The sequence below is a fragment of the Suricata suricatta genome, chromosome X (assembly GCF_006229205.1).
Source record: "Suricata suricatta isolate VVHF042 chromosome X, meerkat_22Aug2017_6uvM2_HiC, whole genome shotgun sequence".
In the NCBI taxonomy this organism is placed as follows: Eukaryota; Metazoa; Chordata; class Mammalia; order Carnivora; family Herpestidae; genus Suricata; species Suricata suricatta.
In genome coordinates, this window is record NC_043717.1 from 77,349,712 (window position 1) to 77,372,537 (window position 22,826).

General features: G+C 43.7%; 1 protein-coding gene across 1 annotated transcript in view; it reads right to left on the minus strand.

Annotated features, from left to right (window-relative positions):
• Positions 1-22,826, minus strand: part of AMOT (angiomotin) — a 46,702-nt gene that overhangs the window by 19,547 nt on the left and 4,329 nt on the right. The window contains exons 3-6 of the mRNA XM_029930328.1: positions 17,158-17,638; positions 13,098-13,242; positions 11,961-12,053; positions 9,281-9,426 (exon numbers count right to left, since the gene is read on the minus strand). Coding sequence (XP_029786188.1) covers positions 9,281-9,426; positions 11,961-12,053; positions 13,098-13,242; positions 17,158-17,638 — 865 coding nt within the window. The remainder of the gene's footprint in view (positions 1-9,280; positions 9,427-11,960; positions 12,054-13,097; positions 13,243-17,157; positions 17,639-22,826) is intronic.

Sequence of the window (22,826 nt, forward strand, 5' to 3'; positions counted from 1 at the left end):
CTATCCTTTTAATAGTTCAATCAATATTATCACTTAATCTATTTTTCCCTGTCTCAAAACCTTGAAATTACTGTTCTTCCCTCTTCCCACTGTCCACCATACCCAATCTGTCACTGTCTGTTACTATGTGAATTTGAATACATCTCATATTCTTTTGTGTCCTTATATTTTCATAGCCTACAAAGTTTTAAATCCCAATTTCACAACTAAATTATTATAACAATAACCTAACAGATCTCCTTACTCTCAGCTGCCCTCTCCCACTGACACATTGCACATGTGCATGTGCACACACACACACACACACACACAAACAATCTGTCCATCCTATATACAGTTATAACATACTTCCTCAAGAAGTACATTTTGGTACTGCTTTATTTAAGGACAAAGGAAGCTACTGTTAGCATATCCATTCAAGTAGTACTGACTAGGTACCTACTATATCCAAGGTGCCTCTACACCTCCTCTCTCACTTCTTTAGACCAGAACTCTTCTTTCTCACCCATATCTCAAGCTACTTGATGCTTTTCATTTCATCTCCAGTCAGCAATCACACTGCCGCCTGTCTAGTCTGGATATGGCTCTTAAAATATGCTTTTATCAATGTTCTATCTTCCTACTGCCTTAAAATTCTACCAGGGCTCCCTTGAAAACTATTAATCTTTGTGTTAGTCTGATCCTTTCTTTCTTTCTCTCTTTCTTTCTCTCTCTTTCTTTTTTTTTCTTTCCTTTTTAAAAAAATTTTTATGTGTCTTATTTATTTTTGAGAGACAGAGAGAGATAGCATGAGCAGGAGAGGGTCAGAGAGAGAGAGTGAGACACAGAATCCAAAGCAGGCTCCAGACTCTGAGCTGTCAGCACAGAACCCAACGTGGGGCTCAAACCCACAAACCGTGAGATCATGACTTGATTTGAAGCCGGACGCTCAACCCACTGAGCCACCCAGGCGCCCCTTTCCTTTTATCTTTAGGCTAATTTTTCTTCATCCCTCCTTGCCATATCACTAAACTCTCCAGGAGTTTTTCCTCAAATAATCTGACCTGACCCTGATTGTTGCTTTTCTCTAAATTCTCTCATAGTGTGTACTCTAGTAGCAGTCATTGTATAAGATTTTAATTCATGTGTGGATTCATTCGTTCGTTCATTCGTTCAACAGATATTTACTGAGGGCTTATCATGTGTCAGGCCCTATTTTACACGAGAGAGCAGAAGTGATACAAAGGGAAGCAAGACAAAGTCCCTGTCCCATTAGAGAGCAGCATCCCATGAACCCCATAAAGGCAGGGCCTTTCTTTTTCCTTTGCATCTCTCTGAGGTTCTAGATCTAGTTCATTTTTCACTGCCCTCTTGGTGGCCAGCTAACATTAAATAGCTGTCAAACAGAAGAATAAAAATGAGCAGAGCATAGCTTAGCTATAATACTACAAATATATGAAAAAATAAACACACACTCATTAATGTATCTACTTTGTTTGGCAAGTCAAGTTAAGGGTTTCACATCATCCTAATTAAGAGACAAGTTTTTAAAGGGGAATCATAAAGTGGGAAGAACGGCAGAAAGGCAATCCAGTGAAGAATAGGGCAAATACTCTTGAGCTCAATCAATCATATTTTTCCATTGCACTTCTGCAATAATTTGAACCCATTCCCAAGCATTTGGCAGATCTCTTAACCCCCTTCTGACTCAGGAAAATCTGATCTCTGCAAATGAATACCACGTGATGGCATCTCTTCCCTCCTTCCAACAACTGTGGACGTCTTTCAAATTTATTTTTTAAAGATGGCTATATACAAAATTATTTCTGGGGCTCCTAAAGCTATCCATTTATCTTGGCCATTTTCAAGAAAGGCATTTAATCATTTATGCACTTTCCATTTATGCACTGGTGGACAAAGCAAAGGGTATGGTATTTTAGAATTAAGAGATCTGGATTTTGTCCTAGACTTATCACTAACTGCATAATATGCTTGCACTTTAATTTCCTAATCTGTTGAAAGAAGACAAAACTTCCAACGTTTGTAGGGAGAGATATAATAATGTTTTCACAAAGTTTCAAAAAATACATAAGAAAGATAAATAAGCAGAACACAGAATTCTTAGGGAGTGAAAATAATCTATATCAGATCATAAAGACAGATACATGTCATTATACATTTGTCCAAACCCACAGAATATACAACACCAAGAGTGAGCCCTCATACAAACTATGGACTTTGGAGCACTAATGTGTTAACACACATTCATCTACAGTAACAAATTTTACCTCTCTGGTGGGGGATGTTGATAATGGCAGAGGCTATGTGGGTGTGGGGGCAGGGAGTATATGGGACATTTCTGTACCTTCCCCTTCTATGTTTTGGGGAACCCCAAACTGGTCTTAAAAAAGCAAAGTCTGGGGCACCTGGGTGGCTCAGTCTGATGAGTGTCCAACTTTGGCTCAGGTCATGATCTCATGGTTTGTGAGTTCAAGCCCTGCAAAAGGCTCTGTGCTGACAGCGCAGAGCCTGGAACCTGCTTCAGATTCTGTGTGTCCCTCTCTCTCTGTCCCTACCCTGCTCATACTCTGTCTCTCTCTTGCTCTCTCACATATGAATGTTTAAAAAAAAGGCCAAGTCTTGTGGTGCTTGTGTGGCTGAGTTGATTAAGTGTCTGACTTCGGCTCAGGTCATGATCTCATGGTTCATGGGTCTGAGCCCCACATTGGGCTCTGTGCTGACAGCTTGGAGCCTGGAGCCTGCAGCCTGATTCAGATTCTGTGTCTTCCTGTCTCTCTGCCCCTCCCCTGTTTGCATTCTCTCTCTCTCTCTCTCTCTTTCTCTCTCTCTCTCTTTCTCAAAAATAAATAAACATTAAAATAATTTAAAAAGTAAAGTCTTAATAAGTAAAAAAAAGTATACAGATGGATAGGTAGAGGGGGTGGGATATTATTACAGGCTGGATGAACATTGTCATATACACACACTTCATTGGCTAAAAGACACTGAAACTAACGACACAGAACTAAGTCCAGTGCCACAGAAGACATCCTCCACTATGATTGATTTTCATCTTCCCTTCCATTGCCCACAACTCCACTCACTGTATCATAAATGTCACAATTAAAGTACACTTTCTGGGGCACCGGGGTGGCTCAGTCGGTTAAGCATCTGATTTTTTATTTTGGCTCAGATCATGATCTCACAGTTCCTGAGTTTGAGCCTCACATTGGGCTCTGTGCTGACAGTGCAGAGCCTACTTGGGATTCTCTCCCTGTCTCTCTCTACCCCTCCCTTATTCATGTGCATGCACTTTCCCTCTTTCTTAAAAAAAAAACAGGTAAACTTAAAAAATAGATAAAGGGGCCCCTGGGTGGCTCACTCAGTTAAGTGTCTGACTCTTGATTTCAGCTCAGATCATGATCTCATGATTCATGAGATTGAGCCCCTCGTCAGGCTCTGGGCTAACAGCACAGAGCAGCCTGCTTGTGGTTCTCTCCTCCTCTCTACCCCTCCCTGGCTCTCTCTGTCTCTCAAAACAAACAAAGAAACAAACAAACATTTAAACAAACAAACACACAAATAAAGTGTACTTTCTTTGCTCCTTTCCTATCCATACAATTATATGTTGCACCATGACTGTTCTGTCATTTCTATTTTATTTGATTTAGCCTTAATCAGGAGCCCCAGGCTCCAAATAAGAGTTCCCTCTGAAGCAATTTGGTAACACTACCCTGGTATTAGCAAGCTGCCTCTGTCTATTGCCAAGAGGCTGTGGTCCACTGGTGGATATTAAAAGAACTCAAGAGTAGAAACCACCTCTAGAAACTTGCTACCAAGAGAACGGAGTTCATTCTATTAAGGAGACTAAAGGAATTATATGAGGCTTCCAATTTGGGAATTTAAAAAGTTAAAGCCATAGGAAAAAACTGAGAAAAATCAAGCTCTGAGAGGTCACTCCATCTCTATTTGGGGTGGGGACATAATTTCTTAACATAGTGGGTGAACCAACACCTACTTCAATAAAATATGCAGCCTTAAATATGGGAAATATTATCCTTAGATGAAATGCCCTTCAAATGAATCAATAATTCATCAACAGAACACTGTGGAAGATTCCCAGGGATATAACATACCTTATCCGAATTCCCATCAATCCTCAAAATGCACACATAATTAGTACCCTCAGATTTTCCGTCCAGACTTTATAATCCAGCATAACTATTGTGTGAGTTTTACCTACAGAAACAAAATCCTATTTGTTTGAAGATTATTTTGGATGAGACATAAATGTCGATGCGTAGCACAGCTTCCTCTAATACTGGAAAGGAGACCAGTCATGATACTGTAAGGATGGTGTAGAACTGTCCATCTCTCAAACCAAAATGACAAATCTAATAAGTAGCAAGGGAACTAGAAATAAGAGAAACTGTCAGCCATAAAGGCTAATAGAGGAAATGGAGGGAAACAATATGAATGTTGTTTGGAAGAACTGAGTGGAGTGGCAGAAGAACATTGAAAAACGTACTGCTACCAAGAGTTATCACTGCAATGTCTAAAGCATCACCAGCCATCGTAGTTCAGCAGAGTTTAACACTTTTCCCCTGAATCTCTGTGGCTGTCATTTTAGCCTAAAGCCCAAGAACAAGGCTCACTAGCTTTTTTATTTTTTTTTTGCCAGCCCGCCCACATTCTGCTCTGTCCCTTCCAGTGCACTCTTCCCAGTAAGCAGCCCACCCGCAGCATCTTCCCTCTTTGATCTTGCCAGGCCCTTTTTCCCACCATCCTTGAAACAATTACCTAAGCAGTGGCTCAGTTCTGGGTCATCATAAGACAGTAGCCAGCCAGAAGTCTGGGCTGCCTTCAGCCTTGTGAGCGGATATGCCAGGCCTCGGTCAAAACTGTACAGTGAGGTCAAATTAGTGGGGGTGGGGAAGGGAGGTGGGGAAGATCTTTTTGAATGGGAGAATCCCATGGTTGCTGTGGGACACAGAATTCTTTTGACTTGGAGTTTAATGAGCCTCCACTTCAATAGGACCTACGTGTCCTGAAAGATAAGGGCAAGGATGGAAAGGCACCATTCACCTTGGCTGCTGTTTGCTGCATAGGCTGCAGATTGGTGGCAAGACCTAGATCATAGTGAATCACCAAAAAAAAAAAAAAAAAACCCAAACAAACAAGTCTGTTCTTTAATAAAAGTATTAGCCCCATTCAGCAAGATACCTTCCTTGATGTCAACAGAGTGGGGTCCATCAGAGAATCTCTGCTGAGCGTGGAATTGGAAGGAAGTTGTAACTGCAGGAGAAAGTTCTCTGTAAGCCTGAGGCACATCTATACAGAAAAAATTTATGTATTGAGCTTAGAGCATGGTGAATGTAGAGTATCATGGGCAAGAGACTTATGGGATTAGAAAAATGAAATGAATTTTAGGAAAAGCATCTAAATGAGGACTTCATACAGAGAAAGACATAAATGTATGCAAGGGTCCTTGATCTGTTAAATTAGTCATAATCTTTCTCTGTCTTTTTTTTAAAATTGAGATATATTTGACATATAACATTATATTAGTTTCAGGTGTACAACATAATAACTTGATATACATATTGACCTGCCCTGACACTTAGCAGGCTAAGAAAGTACTCCCTAGACAAATGACTTAATTTGGGAAAAGTTCCCTAATTCTCCTTTGCAAGGCAGACTACAGATATTTCCCCTGGAAGAACTTCTATGAAAAATTCAGGGTGCCATTTGTGAGCCATAACTTAATTCTCTATTTATACAAGACACAGGTAAATGTCTTACCTATCCCTCTGCCTTCCAAAAGGACTTTACATCGCCAACAGATAGAGGAATACATTTTCTATTCATGAATACCCTTTCTTACTTTAGAGATGTTCACTAATTTTTTGAACAGTGAAATGGTTATGGTCATGAGCTCTCGCCTCAGACTATCTCAGTCCAAATCTGAGCTGTCCCACTCACTAGGTGTGCAAACTTAGGTAAGCTCCACAATCTCTCGGACCTTCCATTTATTCATCTATCAACAGCATGAAGATAATGATAATGTGATATACCTCTATAAAGATCAAATGAGATAACTCATCAAGTGCTTAGTAGATGGCCTAGTACAAAAGTACTTAGAAGACTCCTGAATAGATTAGTTCCAGAGCCACCTTCTCTAATGTCCCGTACTTAAAATTTGATGCCACGTAGAACGAGCCTAGTGGGGGTTGAATCACAGCAGAAAAGCCAAACTTCAATGATCAATTCCTGTATTTGACAATAAGGAAAAGGAATGTTTTCCTTTGAAAATTATAGAGGAGACAAGGCAAACACCACCTAGGAGCAAAGGCAGCTCTGATAGGCTAATAAAGCGGAAAAGAAAATATGAATCAGTCAATTTTTCTAGAGACACGGTTTCAAGCCCCTCCAGTGCTAGTCTGGAAGACATAACATGGCCTCTGCCTTTGTGATTCCACTGGGTAGAAGGCTCCCAGCCCGCTCTCCCCGTCAAACCTTCTACCTCCTGTAGCACCAGCAACTCAGAATTTCTCGACCAGTAGCCTCAGAGAGAAAGCACAAGCTGGATAAAGGGTAAAAAACTGACAATAACTGATGAATTTATTTGACATCTCTGGGTGCTAGATGCCACGATTCAAACCTAGCCCAAGTTTGCAAACTTCTTTCTTAAACTGTAATCTACGTGTTTTGGGGGCAGGGCCCTGGAAAATGACAAAACATCTCTGGAACAAATGCCCAGAAAAGCCTCAGAAGTCTGGAGCCAGAAATATATTTCAGGCAACTGTTTCAGTGAGAGCTGCCCAGTGGGAACTACAAATTAACATTTTCTCCGTAGATATATATTATTTTCATGATTAACAACCAGTTACTACTAAGCCCTAGGACACAGCAAACCGAGAGAGCCACAGAGTCTTTGTCCCCATTTATCTTCTACTGGATAGCCATCCCTCCTGGAGGGGCAGCAGGGCTGTATACACACCCCAATCTTGAAGCAGGCTGGACAAGCCTCTTGTTGAAAAAGAGGGCCCCAACGGGTGAAGCAGATTTTTTTAAATGAAAAGATGCAGGGGAGACCAAATCTGAACAAACGCCCACAGTTTCTCTTTGGGAATGGAACCAAAGGATGATTCAGACTGGGAGACAAGCAGCAAGGGCTAGGGAATTCATGGGCTAGGAAGTCATGAGATTCCAGTTTTATTCCTGGCTCTACCCGACACTTGCCATGTGACCATCAGAAAGCTACTTCTCAGCCAGTCTCTTTTCCCTTCTCTAAAAGAATACAGTCTTATCCTTGTTCTGTCATTGACTCTGCAATTTCCTCACAAAAGGGAAAAGGGAAAGAACATGCAAAGAGTAGCAAAAGGTTAAATGGTGTGCTCCTGAGGTCTGGATACCAGACATATATGAATATTCCTCATGTTCAATAAAGTAATTCAATATTTCTGATGTTAAGCATGGATGAAGCAGGATGCTAGCCAGATTTCATACAACCTGAAGTTTAATAAATACGTAAGTCAGGTCAAGGACATCATAGGTCAGGCAATATTACCTACTAGAAATGTATGAGCCCACAACCCATTTCCAACAAGTGTTTTAATTCCTACCCCCAAAAAGCCAATGATATCTGAGAGTCAGGAGATCTCTAGGAACTAGAACCATTCTTCTTGAGGGAGCAGAAGCAGGTCATGAATGAAGGTAGGAAAGACACCTTACATATAAGAGCCACAATGCTGAGGGCTTGGTTACTAAACACTTTTTTGTTTGGTCTCAAATTTATAAAGCTTCCAATTTGTTACAATGGAGGCGATTTTTCATCTTAAAAAAATTCAAATTTTAGGCAGCGCCTGACTGGCTCAGTTGATTAGGTGTCCGACTTTGGCTCAGGTCATGATCTCGCTGCTCCTGGGTTTGAGTCCTGCATCCAGCTCTGTGCTGACAGCTCAGAGCCTGGGGCCTGCTTCAGATTCTGCCTCCCTCAGTGTCTCCCCGCCTCCCCCACTCACACTCCGTCTCTCTCAAAAATAAATATTAAAAAAAATTTTTTTAAACATTCAAATTTTAGAATAGTGAGTTGTGAAATTTTCTTCACCAAGTTACACTTTGGCATCCATTTTTGTTGGAACATACCCATTGCCTGAAGTATAAAATACTGAACCGCTAGTAGTACTTCAATACAATAACAACGGACACCCAAGATTAATTAATGACAGGCCAGCAGCAATATTCCCTCTCTTTCACATGAACACAGTTCAGTGTTGCAATCAAGTAACATCCGCATCAAGACTAATCAGATGCACATTTATCATATGCTTAGGATTTGGGGGAGGGGGGCTTGTATTTGTCAAGGAAAGACCCCATCCTTGCACAGAAATAACTGACGCTTTCTCCCCATCACATACCCAGTAAGACCCAGGGCATAATTCCTGGCCTGCTATAAACTGTAAGTTTTCCCTGGATCCCATCCTGTCCCAGACGTCCTCAAGATTGCTTCTATTTCAAAACCAATCTGCAAAATAAATCCTAGAATAGAGGCCCAGCCATCAAGATTTTTTCTTTTTTAACCTGAGGGGACCAACTTCCCACTGAGCATCGGGAGACAAGGACCATTTTGATTTTAAGATTGTTGGAGGGGCGCCTGGGTGGCTCAGTCGATTGAGCATCCGACTTCGGCTCAGGTCATGATCTCACAGTTCATGAGTTTGAGCCCTGCATCGGACTTTGTGCTGACAGCTCGGAGCCTGGAGCCTGCTTCACATTCTGTGTCTCCTCTCTCTATTCCTCCCCTGCTTATGCTCGGTCTCTCTCTCTCAAAACTAAATAAACATTAAAAAATAAATAAAATACTTTTAAAAAAGATCATTGGAGTACTTTAGAATATAGAGTCATTTTTTAGCCCTTCTAAAATAAAGCTTTAAAGCCCTATAAGGGCAGGCATTTAAAAAAAATGTATGTATCTGTCACAGGCTGAAAGCAGGGCTGGGTCCATCGTAAGAACTTGGATGGGGGTGTTTAGTTTATTATATGGATGAGCAAATGGAAATTACTTCTTGACCTTGGTAATTTTCTATTCTGAAGCCAAAGGAAAGGACTTGCAGAGAAGAAGAAAGAAATCAAAATCCACTCCTATCAGGACAGCTATAAGTAGAAGTAGCAGATGGTACCTTCCTGTTGGGGGATAGTGTAGCTGCCGGTTCACCAAAATGGGGAGTCCCAAGGCCCCTGATTTCTCAGCTCTCCCACTCCTTGGGGCTCATATGCTACCTAAGGAAACCACACATACCTCTTCCTCCAGCTTGACCACCTTGGCCTGGGCGTTGCTCAAGGCCTGGTCTCGGATTTCAATGTGTCGTCGTTGGTCCTCATTGGTAGAACGGGCCGTGGCCAGCTCGGCTTCCAGCTTCTCCTTCTCCCTCTGGCTTTCCTTATCTATCAAGACATGAATTATCAATACCGCAATTCTGGAGCTGGCTCAAAAGCTTACCTGAGCAAAAGTGACAGTCATACTCTACCAGATGTCCTCTAACACACAGCTAAGCGAACCAGGAGATACTATCATTGCTCTACCGCTAACTTGTTATGTAAACTCAGCAAAGTCACTGAACAATGGTTGTTACACAGAAGCAATGTGAAAGTAGATGTAAAAAAAGTTTCTGAAAGGTATTATGCAAAGAATACACACACACACACACACACACACACACACACACACACAAGAATAGGTAGGCTTGGGTCTTCAATTTTATTTCCTCAAGTGGTCTTGTATTGGCAAAAAAGCAATTGAGCCCCCCCCAAATTTTCCCAGGTATCTCCTTAAGACAATATATTAAATCAATCTAAAAATGGTATCCCATAGAATGTATAAACCTTCAAATCCCATCCTTTACTCACTAGCATTATTTTTTAATTGACATAAATCCATTGCCTTGTAGGTACAAATGACCATGACACATGTAGATATCCCCCCTACCTTTCTAGGTCCCTCCCCTTTAAATAAGGATAGACCTCATTATATATATACCAGATATACCATAAACACAAAGGAACTCTTTTGTTTCTCACTTGGAGGTTAGAGTGCCCTTCCTCTGCAGACTGGGATATTTAAGTTTGTAAGAGAAACTTTAACAGGGTAGCTCCATGTTCCCTCCCACTCTGACTTTACGTACCCATATAGTTCTACCTTGGAGAGAAATGAAAATTTGTTGAATACTTACTGCCTACCAAAGTATTGTACTAGCTTTATTCTCAGAGGAGTCATACAAGGAAGGTATTATTCTCTTTTCCATTTTTTATCCGAAAAACAATAGAGACTTGGAGGGCTTGAGTAACTTGTACCAGGTCTCAGAATTAGTAAATGAACACACAATGGAGTCCATACTTAAGGCTAGGCTGTTTTAAACTCTGAAGAGACAGCCTTCTCCTAGGGCTGCACTGGTTTGGTCTCTCTAGTGTAACTAGAGCACATTCCCCATGGAGGCTTTTCAAGAGGGCTTTCTTGGCTCTTGCCACAGTTCCAACCATGTAGCACCCTATTGATGGCCAAAGGCAAAAAGAACTAAAGGGCTGCAAGTCATGCCCTCTTCTCTGCTTGCTAAGTGGAGTCCATTTTTCCCTTCTAGAACCACTCGACAATCCCTCACCCCATTGTGAATAAAATCTTTTCTACTAAATTCCCACATTTTATAAACCAGTAGCAAAGCTCATAGGACACCTGAAACACCATCACCACACATGGAGGAATATGGACTAGCAGATCCAGGGCAAGAATCCATACATTTTCTCTTTTGTTTTGTTTTGTCTCGGAAGGCAGCCATCTTCTCCACCAGTAAACTAATTTCCAAGGTAACAGTGACACCACAAAAGCAACTTCACAACAATTTACACGAGGTACTGATGACACCAGAAAAACTACATTCTTCCCTCTAAGACATACTGACAAAGGAACAGGAGGCACAGGGAAATGAGGAAGAAAAAAGCCCCACTTCAGAGGCCAGAGCACAACAGAACAACCCGGGAAGGGAGGGGGATATTGTAAGTGAAGATCAAACAAACTTGTAAAAGCTGACTAGAAGCCACATGGAAAGACTTGAAAGGGTCATGTGGAGGCCCAGCAAAGATGGGGCCTGAGAAGTCCCCACCATGTACTACTCTAGCTGGGAGCAGCAGTGAGGGAGGCTGGGGGTAGGGAACACCAATTACGGACATCTGCAGAAGTGAGGGTAGTTCATCTGTTTCCCCCTATGGACTCAATCCACTGCATAGTTTTTATTGCTGGTTTTATTGTGGCAATTGGAAAGAATGAAGCATTGTCTAGCTGGGTGGAGTCTATTAGAGACCGATAAAGAAGAGGATTAGTTCATTGTCCGGAATACTTCCAGACAAAGGAAACAGTATTATGAGGAAGACATAGTTCTGCCCTCCTCCCTATCCTCCAACTCTGAAACCAGAGTCACTAGTTCAGGGCTAGCAGTGGATCCTCCTGAAGATTCCCTTGGAGTCTGCCAACATGTGACGATATGATACAATACAGGGTGTTGAACTAAGGGAGCCGCAGGTGCAGATCAGGTATTCGAAACACTAATCATCAATTCCGCATGTTAATCCCATCTCTCCTAGAGCGAGCACATGGAGCCTTCAACAATAATTCCCTTCAACATTAAGCGACCCCATGTTCACAGAGGTCATTTGTGGCTAGCCATGACAAAAGCAGAGATTTCAAGGGGGCTTCTCTGCTTTAATACACAAGGAACCATGTTGATGTGACTAAATGTGGCAAGCAGCCTTCTTGGCCTAGAAGGAAAAGAACAACAATCTCAACTTTATACCTGAACAGAAAAAAGATTCCCTCGATGGCATTCACTCTGTTCTGGCTGTTCGAGACGGATCAACAGAAGTGTGTGATCTTTTTACCCATCTCGCTCCAAACACACATCCATACCTGCTGCTGGAGCTTTCACACTTACTTTTTGCAAAGAGCTGAGAAATGGTTTTTCTAGTATCCTCCGACCCCTCATATTCCTTCTCTGCAAGCTGCTTGTTGGCAGTCTCTAGACGCTCTGTGGAATTCAGAAACAATCAACAAACAGGTCCTTATATACAAACTTCCAAGCACATGGTGTTTGCCCTGTAAATATTGATACTGCGGGGTGCCTGGGTGGCTCAGTTGAGTGTCTGACTCTTAATCTCATGGTCATGGTCTCGTAGTTCATGAGTTGAGCCCTACATCGGGCTCTGCACTGACAGCATGGAACCTGCTTCAAATCCTCTCTCTCTCTCTCTCTCTCTCTCTCTCTCTCTCTCTCTCTCTCTCTCAAAAATAATCAAAATAAAAAAAAATAAACACTGATCTTGGGCAAAACAAGCCTGCTTCTTCTTGTTACTCAGGAAGAGGCGACATAGACACAGATTTGCAAATGTGGAACCCCAAACAAAACTAAGACACAGTAGGGAAGGAAGAGGTGAGTACTGAACACTTTCACTTCTCACTGACAAAACCTAAGTGCAGAATTCTAAATTCCAATGAAGGAATCTACCCCTGAATATATGACATCTTTCATTCACCAGGAAAAAGGAGCACCAAAGTTATCATAAAGTCTTAAAATCAGAAAGCCAGAAGGGGACCATGGACAGTATCCAGTGCAGCTGTCTCATTTGATCAATAAGATCATCTAAATCCAAAGACGGAAGATAGCATCCCCCAGGTCATCAGTTTTGAAGGTGATGAAGGTGATCATTTCTCACCACCTTCAGTATTATCATGTTAAGCTAGAAGTACAATGAGGGAGTCCTAGAAACATTGGGGGACGTCACTATTTCAGGCTTGCACAGCCTATAAAGGAAGAAAAGTGTAGATTGTGGGGACAGGCCAGGAGAGTCCAGAAGGTCCTGGAGGGATACTCTCTGATGAACAATCAGCTCATCCCACTTCAATGAAGCAAGCTTGGGACCAAGTTCTACTGCATTCCCTGACGCCTAGCCTTGCCGATGCCCTGCACTTCAGCGACCATACCAGTGGGCTGGTGAAGCCGAGAGGCTCAATGTATACTCCTCAGCCTTTCCCTTCACTGTCTTGGCCATTGCTTCAGAAGTAAGTCCCTCACCTCTCAGATCCCTGTTGAAGTCATGCATTCTTCGAATTTCACCCTCAAGCTTATTTCTCATGGCTTTCTCCAGGGCCTCTCTTTTGGAGGATGACTTTACAAGGTTCTCATATGCCTCCGAGACACGCTGGATTTCTGTTTCCACCTGAAAAAAAAAAAAGAGGACAGATAGTGAAGATAGTAGGAGATTAATGGAAAAAAGATGGTCTGAAAACATGTCTGCAAACCCTTAATAAAAGCTTCTCCCAGGGCTTTCCAGATGGCCCAGCCACCAGCATAACACAGTCAAATGAGAAGTTTCCCAGAAGAATTGCTGAAGTCAACCAGCTCAGCAACTAATTCACAGGGTCATGAGATTCCCTCAGGTTAAATACCGTTTCTGCTTCCAGACAAGGTGGTAGGAGAGAAAAAAGTTCATCAGTAGAGTTAGAAATGATTTTCATTTCTGCATAAGAATTTGCTTAATTTTGAAAATACTATTAATAATGTATACAGTACATAGATAACATTATTCCAGAGTTTCCAAAGGGCTTTCCCATGTTTGTTTCGATTTGCCCAGATACCTGCCTTCACAAGGATTCCTCTTTCCATTTTAGCAGACAGAAAAATAAAACTTCCCTTTCTGAGATTAAGTTAGTGGCAGAGGCAAACTTTAAAAACTCTAAGCCTCACCCTTATGCTGCAGCTCAGTTCAATCTAAACAACCTTTACCAAGGGGCAAATATTTACAGAACTCTTAAAAATATCATGGGGAGGAGCACGTGGATAGCTTAGTCAGTTAAGCATCTAACTTCGGTTCAGGTCATGATTTCACGGTTCGTGAATTCGAGCCCCACATTAGGCTATGTGCTCAGAGCCTGGAGCTTGTCCTAACAGCATAGGGCCTGCTTGGGATTCTCTTCCCTCTCTCTGCCCCTCCCCGGCTTGCTCGCTCGTGCGCTCTCTCTCTCTCTCTCTCTCTCTCTCTCTCTCTCTCTCTCTCTCCCACAAATAAATAAACATTTAAAAAATACGGTGGGGTGTGTAAATATGAATGAGGACATTACTGTTTCCCTCCAACGAGCTTTAATTCTAATCAAGAACAAGAATATAGAGAAGGTTGCATTATTCAGAACAGTAGAACTTCTAGAAAAGTGCAGGGGAGGAAAAGGTATTCCTCTTGGGGTGAGGGGAGAGGTGAACAATTTCAGGCAGGAGGTGGCATTTCATGTCAAATCCTGAAAGCTGGGTCAGATTTCAATGAGCAGAGGTGAGGGGAAGGGTATTCTATTCTGAGTGAGTGAATGCATTCCCAGAATGACCAGTAGTCTCATTTGGCTGGACACTGTGGGGTACACAGACAGAAGCTGGTGAGATCTGGCTGTAAAGATAGACTAGAGTCAGATCATAAAAGGGCTTTAATGCCAGGTATTTGGACTTTCTCCCGTAGTGGGAGACCAGGATGGACTTTCGAACAGAAATTCGTGATCGGAGTTATGTTTTATGAAACCAGGGCAAATCCTGTAGAATGCAAAACAACAACAAAACCCAATAACACACAAAACCTTACAGAGAAAGGGTCTTACCCTAATCAGCCTGAAATGGGAAGAAAACACGAAATCAGACTCTAGAGTCTTTCTATAACCAGGATAGCTTCATTGCACATAAAATAGCCAGAGATATTTGCATAAAATTTGTGTAAGATAATAAACCTCATCATCTATTAAGCAATTTGCAAATTAAATCTGACTCCTATAACCATTCTGCATTGTTTCTCAGTTTTCCACCACCCTCCTTAACACAGCTTGGGGTACTTTCTGGAGAGAAATATCAGGCCTCCAGTGGGAAACTGGGGAAAAGGCTGGTTACCAAACTCAGATTCCACCTGCCCCAGCTCCAAAATGATGCCTGAGGCAGGACTGCCTGCAAACAAATGAGGCTTACACCATAGAAAAGAGCAGACTCCAGAGTGTTTTTCTCCTTGCAGATGGCACCAAGATAGCAGCACAGAAGGTGAAAACTGGTGAATGGCATTTCAAGACAAGATCTGCGAGGTCTGGGCCCGACAAAGCTTGTGCGTGAAATTCAAGTGCTGGCTACAGAAAATAAACATTTTCATTTGAAAGAGCAGGCTTGGTATTAGTCTGCTCTGGGCAGCCTTGAGAAGGCAAGGCTTTCCAGTCCCCCCACGGAATGCCACATCCAGAGGGCAGTCCCTTTACTTATGTAGTTCGGAGTACTATTTTGAGATCTTGTACCAAAACTTTCCCTACCCCCTGTGTAGACACTGTACCCCCCCAAATAGGCCAGTTTTACTGCAGTCCACAGGACCTTCCGGGAAAAGAAGTCACAGAAGGGTGTAACCCCTGCTTTGGTCTAGGATAGTGGGGGCAAGGAAGAAGGAGGTGGTGGTGGGTTTCTGTCTACTTATTCCCCTCATGAGCCCTGGGCTTTCATATCTTGTCTAGCACCAGCTGATACCTACCATACTCTTCCCACTTTCCTTTCCCTTTTCTGCCCCACTTACGCCTTTCATCCACTGCGGCACTGGGTCAACCTTCACTTCTCCCAACCCTCACACTCTGCCAATTACGCTTGGTTGAGGCATCTTTCCCCTGGCTGGGGAACAAGCAACAACAAACAACACAAATCCATTCTGCTTCTCTCCCATGTCACCCACCTTGCTGATTACTGCATCAGAGATGGGGCTGGTGCCACCCTGAATAGAGTTTGAGAAGGAGTATCTATCAACTGTTAAACCCAATCTGCCAAACAGGGCCCGTCTTCTCTGAGTGTGTGAGTATGGTTAAGTTTGTTGCACCAATGTGATTGAGAGGAGGGGGTTAAATGAGAGGAGGGAGAAAATGTAAAATTGGGGGTGGGGGGCAAAGCCAGGGAGAAAAGTTCTCGCCCTACCCCAACAAATCAACAAATCCCATATCCAGATTTTGGAACACTGTAAGGGGGAGGTGTTTTTGCTAGATAAAAAAAATTCTCAGCTGACAGTAAGTCTTCCTTGACTTTAGGACCCAGATCTGGTGTTTACACATTCTCAGTTTCATTCGGGCCCCTGAAATTTCCACTGACGGGTGTCTCCTAAGGACAGAGTTGCTGAACAAAACCAGGCAATGTCCCCTCCCTCCCACACCTGCACCCTCACCTCCCCTGAACGGTTCACATTGTCGGGAGATCAAAACCACATGAGCTGCACAATGACAAAAGCTGCAAGGAGGCTGCCAAAGGCATAACCCTATTCACCAACAGCCACTGGAAGCCAAGAGCTAAGGTTCCTAGCTCAGGGAGCTCAAGCGCTAAAGTCCCAGCTGGAGGAGACAGCAGGGGGGCGGGGAGGGCCGGGAAGCCTGTGCATTCTATGGTTCTATGGGACATACACCCCTTTTTCTACTTCCTCAGCCTAGGGCTGGCACCTGTCACCCAGCTGCGGTTCTAAGCCCCTCCTGCACCCTACACACACCAGAGAGAGACTACAGATGTTGAATGTGAGCTGCAGGGAAAAACCAAAGCAAAAAGGAGGCAAAAGAAGAGGATGCCGAAAAAGACTTACAATGAGAATTCCCACTTGGAAAAGCGCTCTAAGCCTTTTCCAGAACAAGGCAGGGCAGGGTCTGGACCTAACTACAGTGGTGAAATTTTTGTAGGAATTGTGGTTTCATGTTGAAGATCCAAATTCAGTAGTGGGGAAAATATAATCAAGACAAAAGGTCTTTAAGCTAGCAGGATGTTCATCTATACAGGTAATGGCCAGTGTTCTTGGCCTTATGAAGAAGTTTCTTTGCCTTTTGGAATTTGGAAACAATCAATCAAGTTTTCATTAGGGCTATGGTGTCTGGGCAAACTGTGTAATTATGCTTTTTTTTCTGCTCACATAAATGTAAAATGTGACTTCCCCTAGAAAGTTAGGCAGGCTTTCCCCCAAGTTTGATCCACATCCAACCTTCAGATAGAAGAATCCAGAAGACCTGCCCATAAGTTATGCAGGCACCAACAAGTGGAGACTTGCATCGATCTGAAACAAATAAGATTGAAAGAAGACTTTGATACCCCAAAACGGGGGCCTCACCTTTTGCAGTCTTGCCACCTTCTCGTAGCATCCTTCCAATTCCTGCCTCAAGTTCCGGTTCTCATCTGACAGGATCTCAACCATCTGCTGGGCTCTGGAAACAATGGCAAAGGGGTCTGCTGGCATTGGCTGGTAGGAAGCAGATGACGGCTGAGCCCGAGGCATAGCTGAATAGGCTTCTCCGGGCTGCTGCTGGTGATGGTGGTGGTGGTGGTGCTGCTGCTGCTGACTCAGGCCAGGCTGAGGGAGCCGGTAATGATCGCTCTGGTGAGCTGGGTTTGGAAGGAAATGCTGCTGTGGTCTAGGTAGGTGAGCTGAGTGGTCTCCTTGGTTTGGCACCAAGGGGTGTTGGGCAGGAGACAATCTTGTAGCTGGTGGAGACTGCAGCAAGGGCAGGGAACCCCCAGATGTGAGGGAAGAAGTAGGACTGTGGGGCCGTGAGCTCCTGGCCGACAATGACAATGAGATGTCCTGCGCCGGCCTGTAAAACATGGAAGGCACACTCAGGTTAAGCTCTCTCCAAAGACACCGGTGGGCAAGGGCACAAGGAAGTGAGATGAGGAGGCTTCTGATGCCCCCCAGCGTACCTGCAAAGTAAGGAAACTGTGAGATCATGAGCCAAAACCAACAGTCTGATGCTTAACTGAGGTTTAAGCATTTAAATGAGTCTTCTAGAAGGTAATCTCCATGTCATTATTTTAAACTAAACCTCTTCTGACATTCTAAATGTGGTCTGCACATATAGAGGGTCAGATTTACAAAATATGTTCTACTTGCCCACAAGGAAATGGCAAACTAGAGTCAAAACCAGCCCTCTTCTTGCTATCAGTAACTCTCTTTCATAATTCATATAGTCACAGAAAATTACTTGAGGCTATGCTGATACTCAGGACATTACAGACGCCAAATAAATATTGCTGATTAGTTAATAATTGAATGAGGCTGATTAGCGCAGCGATACCAAGATTTGGAGGGGATTATAGGCAATAACCCTATTATTTTTGATGAACGGAATCACAAAATGTAAGGAGCAAAAAAGCATTAAAGAAATCATTTGATCCATTCTGTGACTGGACAGAGGGGGAAACTGAAGTTTAGAGAGAGGAAGCAAACTTTCACATATTACAGAGTGAGTTTCTGGTAGTGCCAGAGTAGAACCCCCATTTCCAAATTCCCATTTTTTGCTCTTGCCACTACCACAATACATTAATTTCCACACAACGATGTTCAGATCCTCAACCTATTTCTTGTAGAAAATTCTAGAACAAGAACTTTGGTACACTTCTTAATATGGCTTTCCTGCTTTTGTACCTCATACTGGACTATTAGTCATTAAGGGCAACAATCACAGTATGTGAATGGATCACTTTCACCATCACCACTACCAGCAAGAATATCTGTAAGTAAACTGAAGACGAGAAGCTTGTTCAGCCCCCAGCCCATGCCCAACTAACCTCATATACTCCCACATCCCTTGGATGCTTGTCCTACAGTTGATATTTCTCAATCCAGGGAAGACAGATGGCTAAGAGCATGGGATTTGGATCCTAACAGAATTTGGAGACCTTTTCTACTGCTTACTAGCCATGTAACCTTGCTCAAGTTACTTAATCTGCATGAGCCCGTTTTGTTCCTGAGGTCATGGATGAATTGCAAAAATACTGGGCTCTTCTCATTTTTGAGCTCAATAGGAATTACAAAGAGTCTCTTGTCTACCTCTCAGTGAGATAGGTTGACCCTGTTAGAGATTTTACTTACGGGATATCCATTTAATCTTGGCACTAAATTGCATAAAATTCATAGGGGACCTGGGGCAAATCACCAGGAGCAATTAACATTTAAAACTGGCATTCCAGATGCTAAAGCACATCCCTCCAACATACACTTCAGTTATAATTATTGTTCATGTTATCGATCCCTACAAGAGATCCTCACTGAGGTGCCTGGGTGGCTCAGTCGGGTAAACGTCCGACTCTTGGTTTCAGCTCAGGTCATGATCTCACGGTTGGTGGGTTTGAGTGTGGAGCCTGCTTGGGATTCTCTGTCTCCCTCTCTCTCTGCCCGTCCCCTGCTCAGTCTCTCTCTCAAAATAAATAAGTAAACTGTAAAGAGAAAGAAAGAGAGGGAGAGAGAGAGAGAGGGAGAGAGCGAGGGAGAGATCTGGAAGGGCTTTTGACAGCTGCAAAATCATTCCAAACACTTGCTAATGGATCGCCAGTAACCCAGATGCTCGCCAGAATGCAGGCTCAACCCCTGGGGTCTGTATCTCAGCTTCATCAATGTCTCTGGTGTACTGTCATTCTTCCAATTTCCTACATAGGACACTATAAATAATTGCTGAATAGTGAAGAGGGCATGCGGCCTATTTGTGGACAGAAGAATTCACAGGGTGCTCATGATTACGACTGGAAATGCTCAAAACACTCATCCAATCAAAAACCTAAAAGATATTTATAAATTTATTTGGGGAGGAGTCTTAACCTATTTTCTGTACTGTAGATCTTCAGTTTCCTTAGGGGTCAAATGGACTACGTGCTCTCCTTCCTCTTTGAGTAAGACCTGTCACAATTTTTATATATCACCAGAGTTAAAATATAATGTGCTGGGATTTGTTGGGGCTCTTGGTTCTCCTGGGAAGAAAAGTGGGGCTTTCAAATTCATATTCTCCAATCCAGCTCTCAAAATTTAAGGGAAAAAAAAATAACCAAAGTAACCTTCACCCTTGTTGCCAAGATTTGGAAACCCCAGGTCTGGGAGGTGTTCTCTTTTAAAGACTGAATGCCCAGTTCTGAAATGGGTTTCTTCTTCCCAGTTCCTCTGCATCCCATGAGTAGCCCAAACCTCTCTTTCAAACAGACTAGTCATTGGCCTCCTTGCTGCTTAGGGGCTGAAAGGCCCCGCCATGCCCTGGACAGTACATGGCCTCCCAGGGGCCTCGGGAAGGAACAGATCACAAGGTCCCTGGAAAGAGGTCTTTAGAGTCAGATAAGCCCAGGACAGCAGTGGCTCTGGTCCTGAATTTGAGCTCTACTTAGAAATAACAGAGACACAGGGGCACCGGGGGGCTCAGTCGGTTCAGCATCTGATGACTCTTGATCTCTTGGCTCAGGTCATGATTTCATGGTTTGTGAGATTGAACCTTGTGTCCGGCTCCGGGCTGACATCACAGAGCCTGCTTGGAATTCTCTCTCTGCTCTTCCCCAGTGTGCTCGCGCGCTCTCTCTCTCTCTCTCTCTCTCTCTCTCTCCCTCCCTCCCTCTCTCTCCCTCTTTCTAAAAATAAATAAATAAACATAAAAAAAAGAAAGGATGGAGACAAGGTAGCTGCCTCTGGGGTTCCCCAGGCTGAAAAAGGAGGCAGATTGCAGTATACCATGATGTTGGGAAAACCAGGCAGTCCGTCCCTGGCAGGTTTGCAAACATGAAGCAAGGCTTGGGCAGTCACAAAAGGAGAGGAAGCCCTCCAGCCAACGACCTCCATCTGGGCTCCAGCATCCACTCACCACAAAAAAAAAGGAAAAAAAAACCCAGCAGGCCTGTATTAACACTCCTGTGAAGCTCCCCCTGAGAGGACTGGACAGAGGCATGACAGGGTCGGGGAGAGCTGGAGGGATGTCAGAGGACGCAAAACTACACTCAAGATTAAATAATACGAGTTCACAGTAATGCTAATATTACAGGTGGCAGCTGGGTGGGCGGCACACTCCCCAAGTGCTTCCACTGCACAGCAGTGCGAATCACTTTCCGCTGACATATTAACCAGGAACAACAAGTTGCCTGCAGACAATAGAATCACATGATCCCATGAAAGGCCCTGACCTGCCTCCCTGCCCCTTCCCTCCCTTCATCCTGCTCCTTTCCAAGACAACCTGGGCCCCTGGTGCTTGGTGGAAAAGGAGACATGGCAGGCACGCAGGATAGAGACCAATGACCAAAATCAGCATCCTTTACCCCACTCCCAAGCCCCGGACCCAAACCAGGGGAACTCTCTCCCAAAGACAGCTTTCGAGGCCACAAAGGGAAAGCAAAAGCCTGCCCCTGGAGCTGACACAGCACCTTCCCTCCTCCCACCTCACTGAGAGCCCCCGCCCTCCTCAGTCACACCCCCCCACACCCCCACACACTACACACTCCCTGCCCACACGTGTGCAAACCCACACATGCACACTCTCACCAGAGCGGGTGCCACCAACAACCTGGACCCCAGTTTATTCTCCCCACAGAAACAGTGCTTTTCTCCCAGGCTCTGCAAATCCCGGAGAAGGCTGCAGATTCTGGACTGTTTCTCTTGCACAACCAGCCCTGCTCTGAACTACAGAGTTAGGTCACCCTCAGATTCCACTAAACAAGGATTTCAGGAAACCTCAGATCTGGGCATGATTTCAACAACTGAAAGGAGGTGGCTGCTTTACAAACAGAAAGGTTTTAATTTTTAAAGGCAGTTGATAAATGCATAAACCCCAGATGCAGAAAGGGCTCAGCACTTAGACAAAGATTCAGAAATCTTTTAATTCTTCAGATGGCTTGGCCTTGTTCCCCATCTGGAGTTCTGGGCATTCAGGATATTTATTTTTCAAGCGGAGAGGAGGGCAGAGGGAAGATGAAGTAATAAAAAGATTGCTTCTATCATTTTGTTCATTTTAACAGTAAATCTCTAACATTTTCACTGCACCGCTGAAAGCATACAAAGGTATTCTGAACGGCAATTTGTTCAGAGAACTTGCTTTGTGACTTGATCTGTAATTTATGGATTAAGAACTAAGAATTCCATCTTCTAATTGGACCTAGCAGCAGTTACTTGGAAAGGTACTCGCAAACTGTCTAACAAGTCGGTTCAAGGAAATAAAGGAGGAAAAATGTGTCACCACCTAAAAGCAGCACATTTCTGGAAAGCAGTTCAACTGCCTCCCCTTGCCAGTAATTTGTCAACAGGTGCCACTCCCTCACCCCAGGCCCTGGAGACAGTTTATTGCCAGAATTTGTCTGATGCAGACCCCAAGCTCCACACAGAGCATCTTCCCATCAGGACCAGTTTAGGTTTGACTATTCACCAAGCATATGAAATACCATGTTCCTCTCCCATGGAGAAAAAAAAAAAACTATTAGAGCAAACCTGCATATAAAATTCTCCTCAAAAGAGGTAATCACCATGGGCTCTACTCCTTTGGGGGATAGGTAGAGAGACCCACAGATAACACAAGAGGGAGGGGATAGCTTCCTGTAACATATATGCATAAATTTCTTCGGTGGCTTAATCAGTCTGGGAAGAAAACAAAAATCCCTCTTTGGGCTCCTTATTATTTATTTAGGCAGATCAAAGGGCTTTTCCATCTAGCTTCAAACACTGTGGGAGTCATTTCAGATCGCAAACAATACTGGTGAATGAGTTCTGAAAATAGCTTTCCTGGGAAGGCGGGCCTTGTGCTAAGCGGGGCTTTGGATTCTGCTCCACACCCCAGCCAACACACTCCCCTCCCACAAGGCAATAGACGTCAGCCCATCCACAGAAGGGACAGAGTGCCACAGGCTCTTCCATGTTGTTGGGAAGAGCAAAACAAAAACCCCCAGCTTCATTGACATTTTACTGGCTTGGATGGGTTTCCACTAAGCTAAGCAGTCCAACTGACCAACCCCTCCCTGGGTCTTCCGTTTCATTGGGCAGATGGGGCT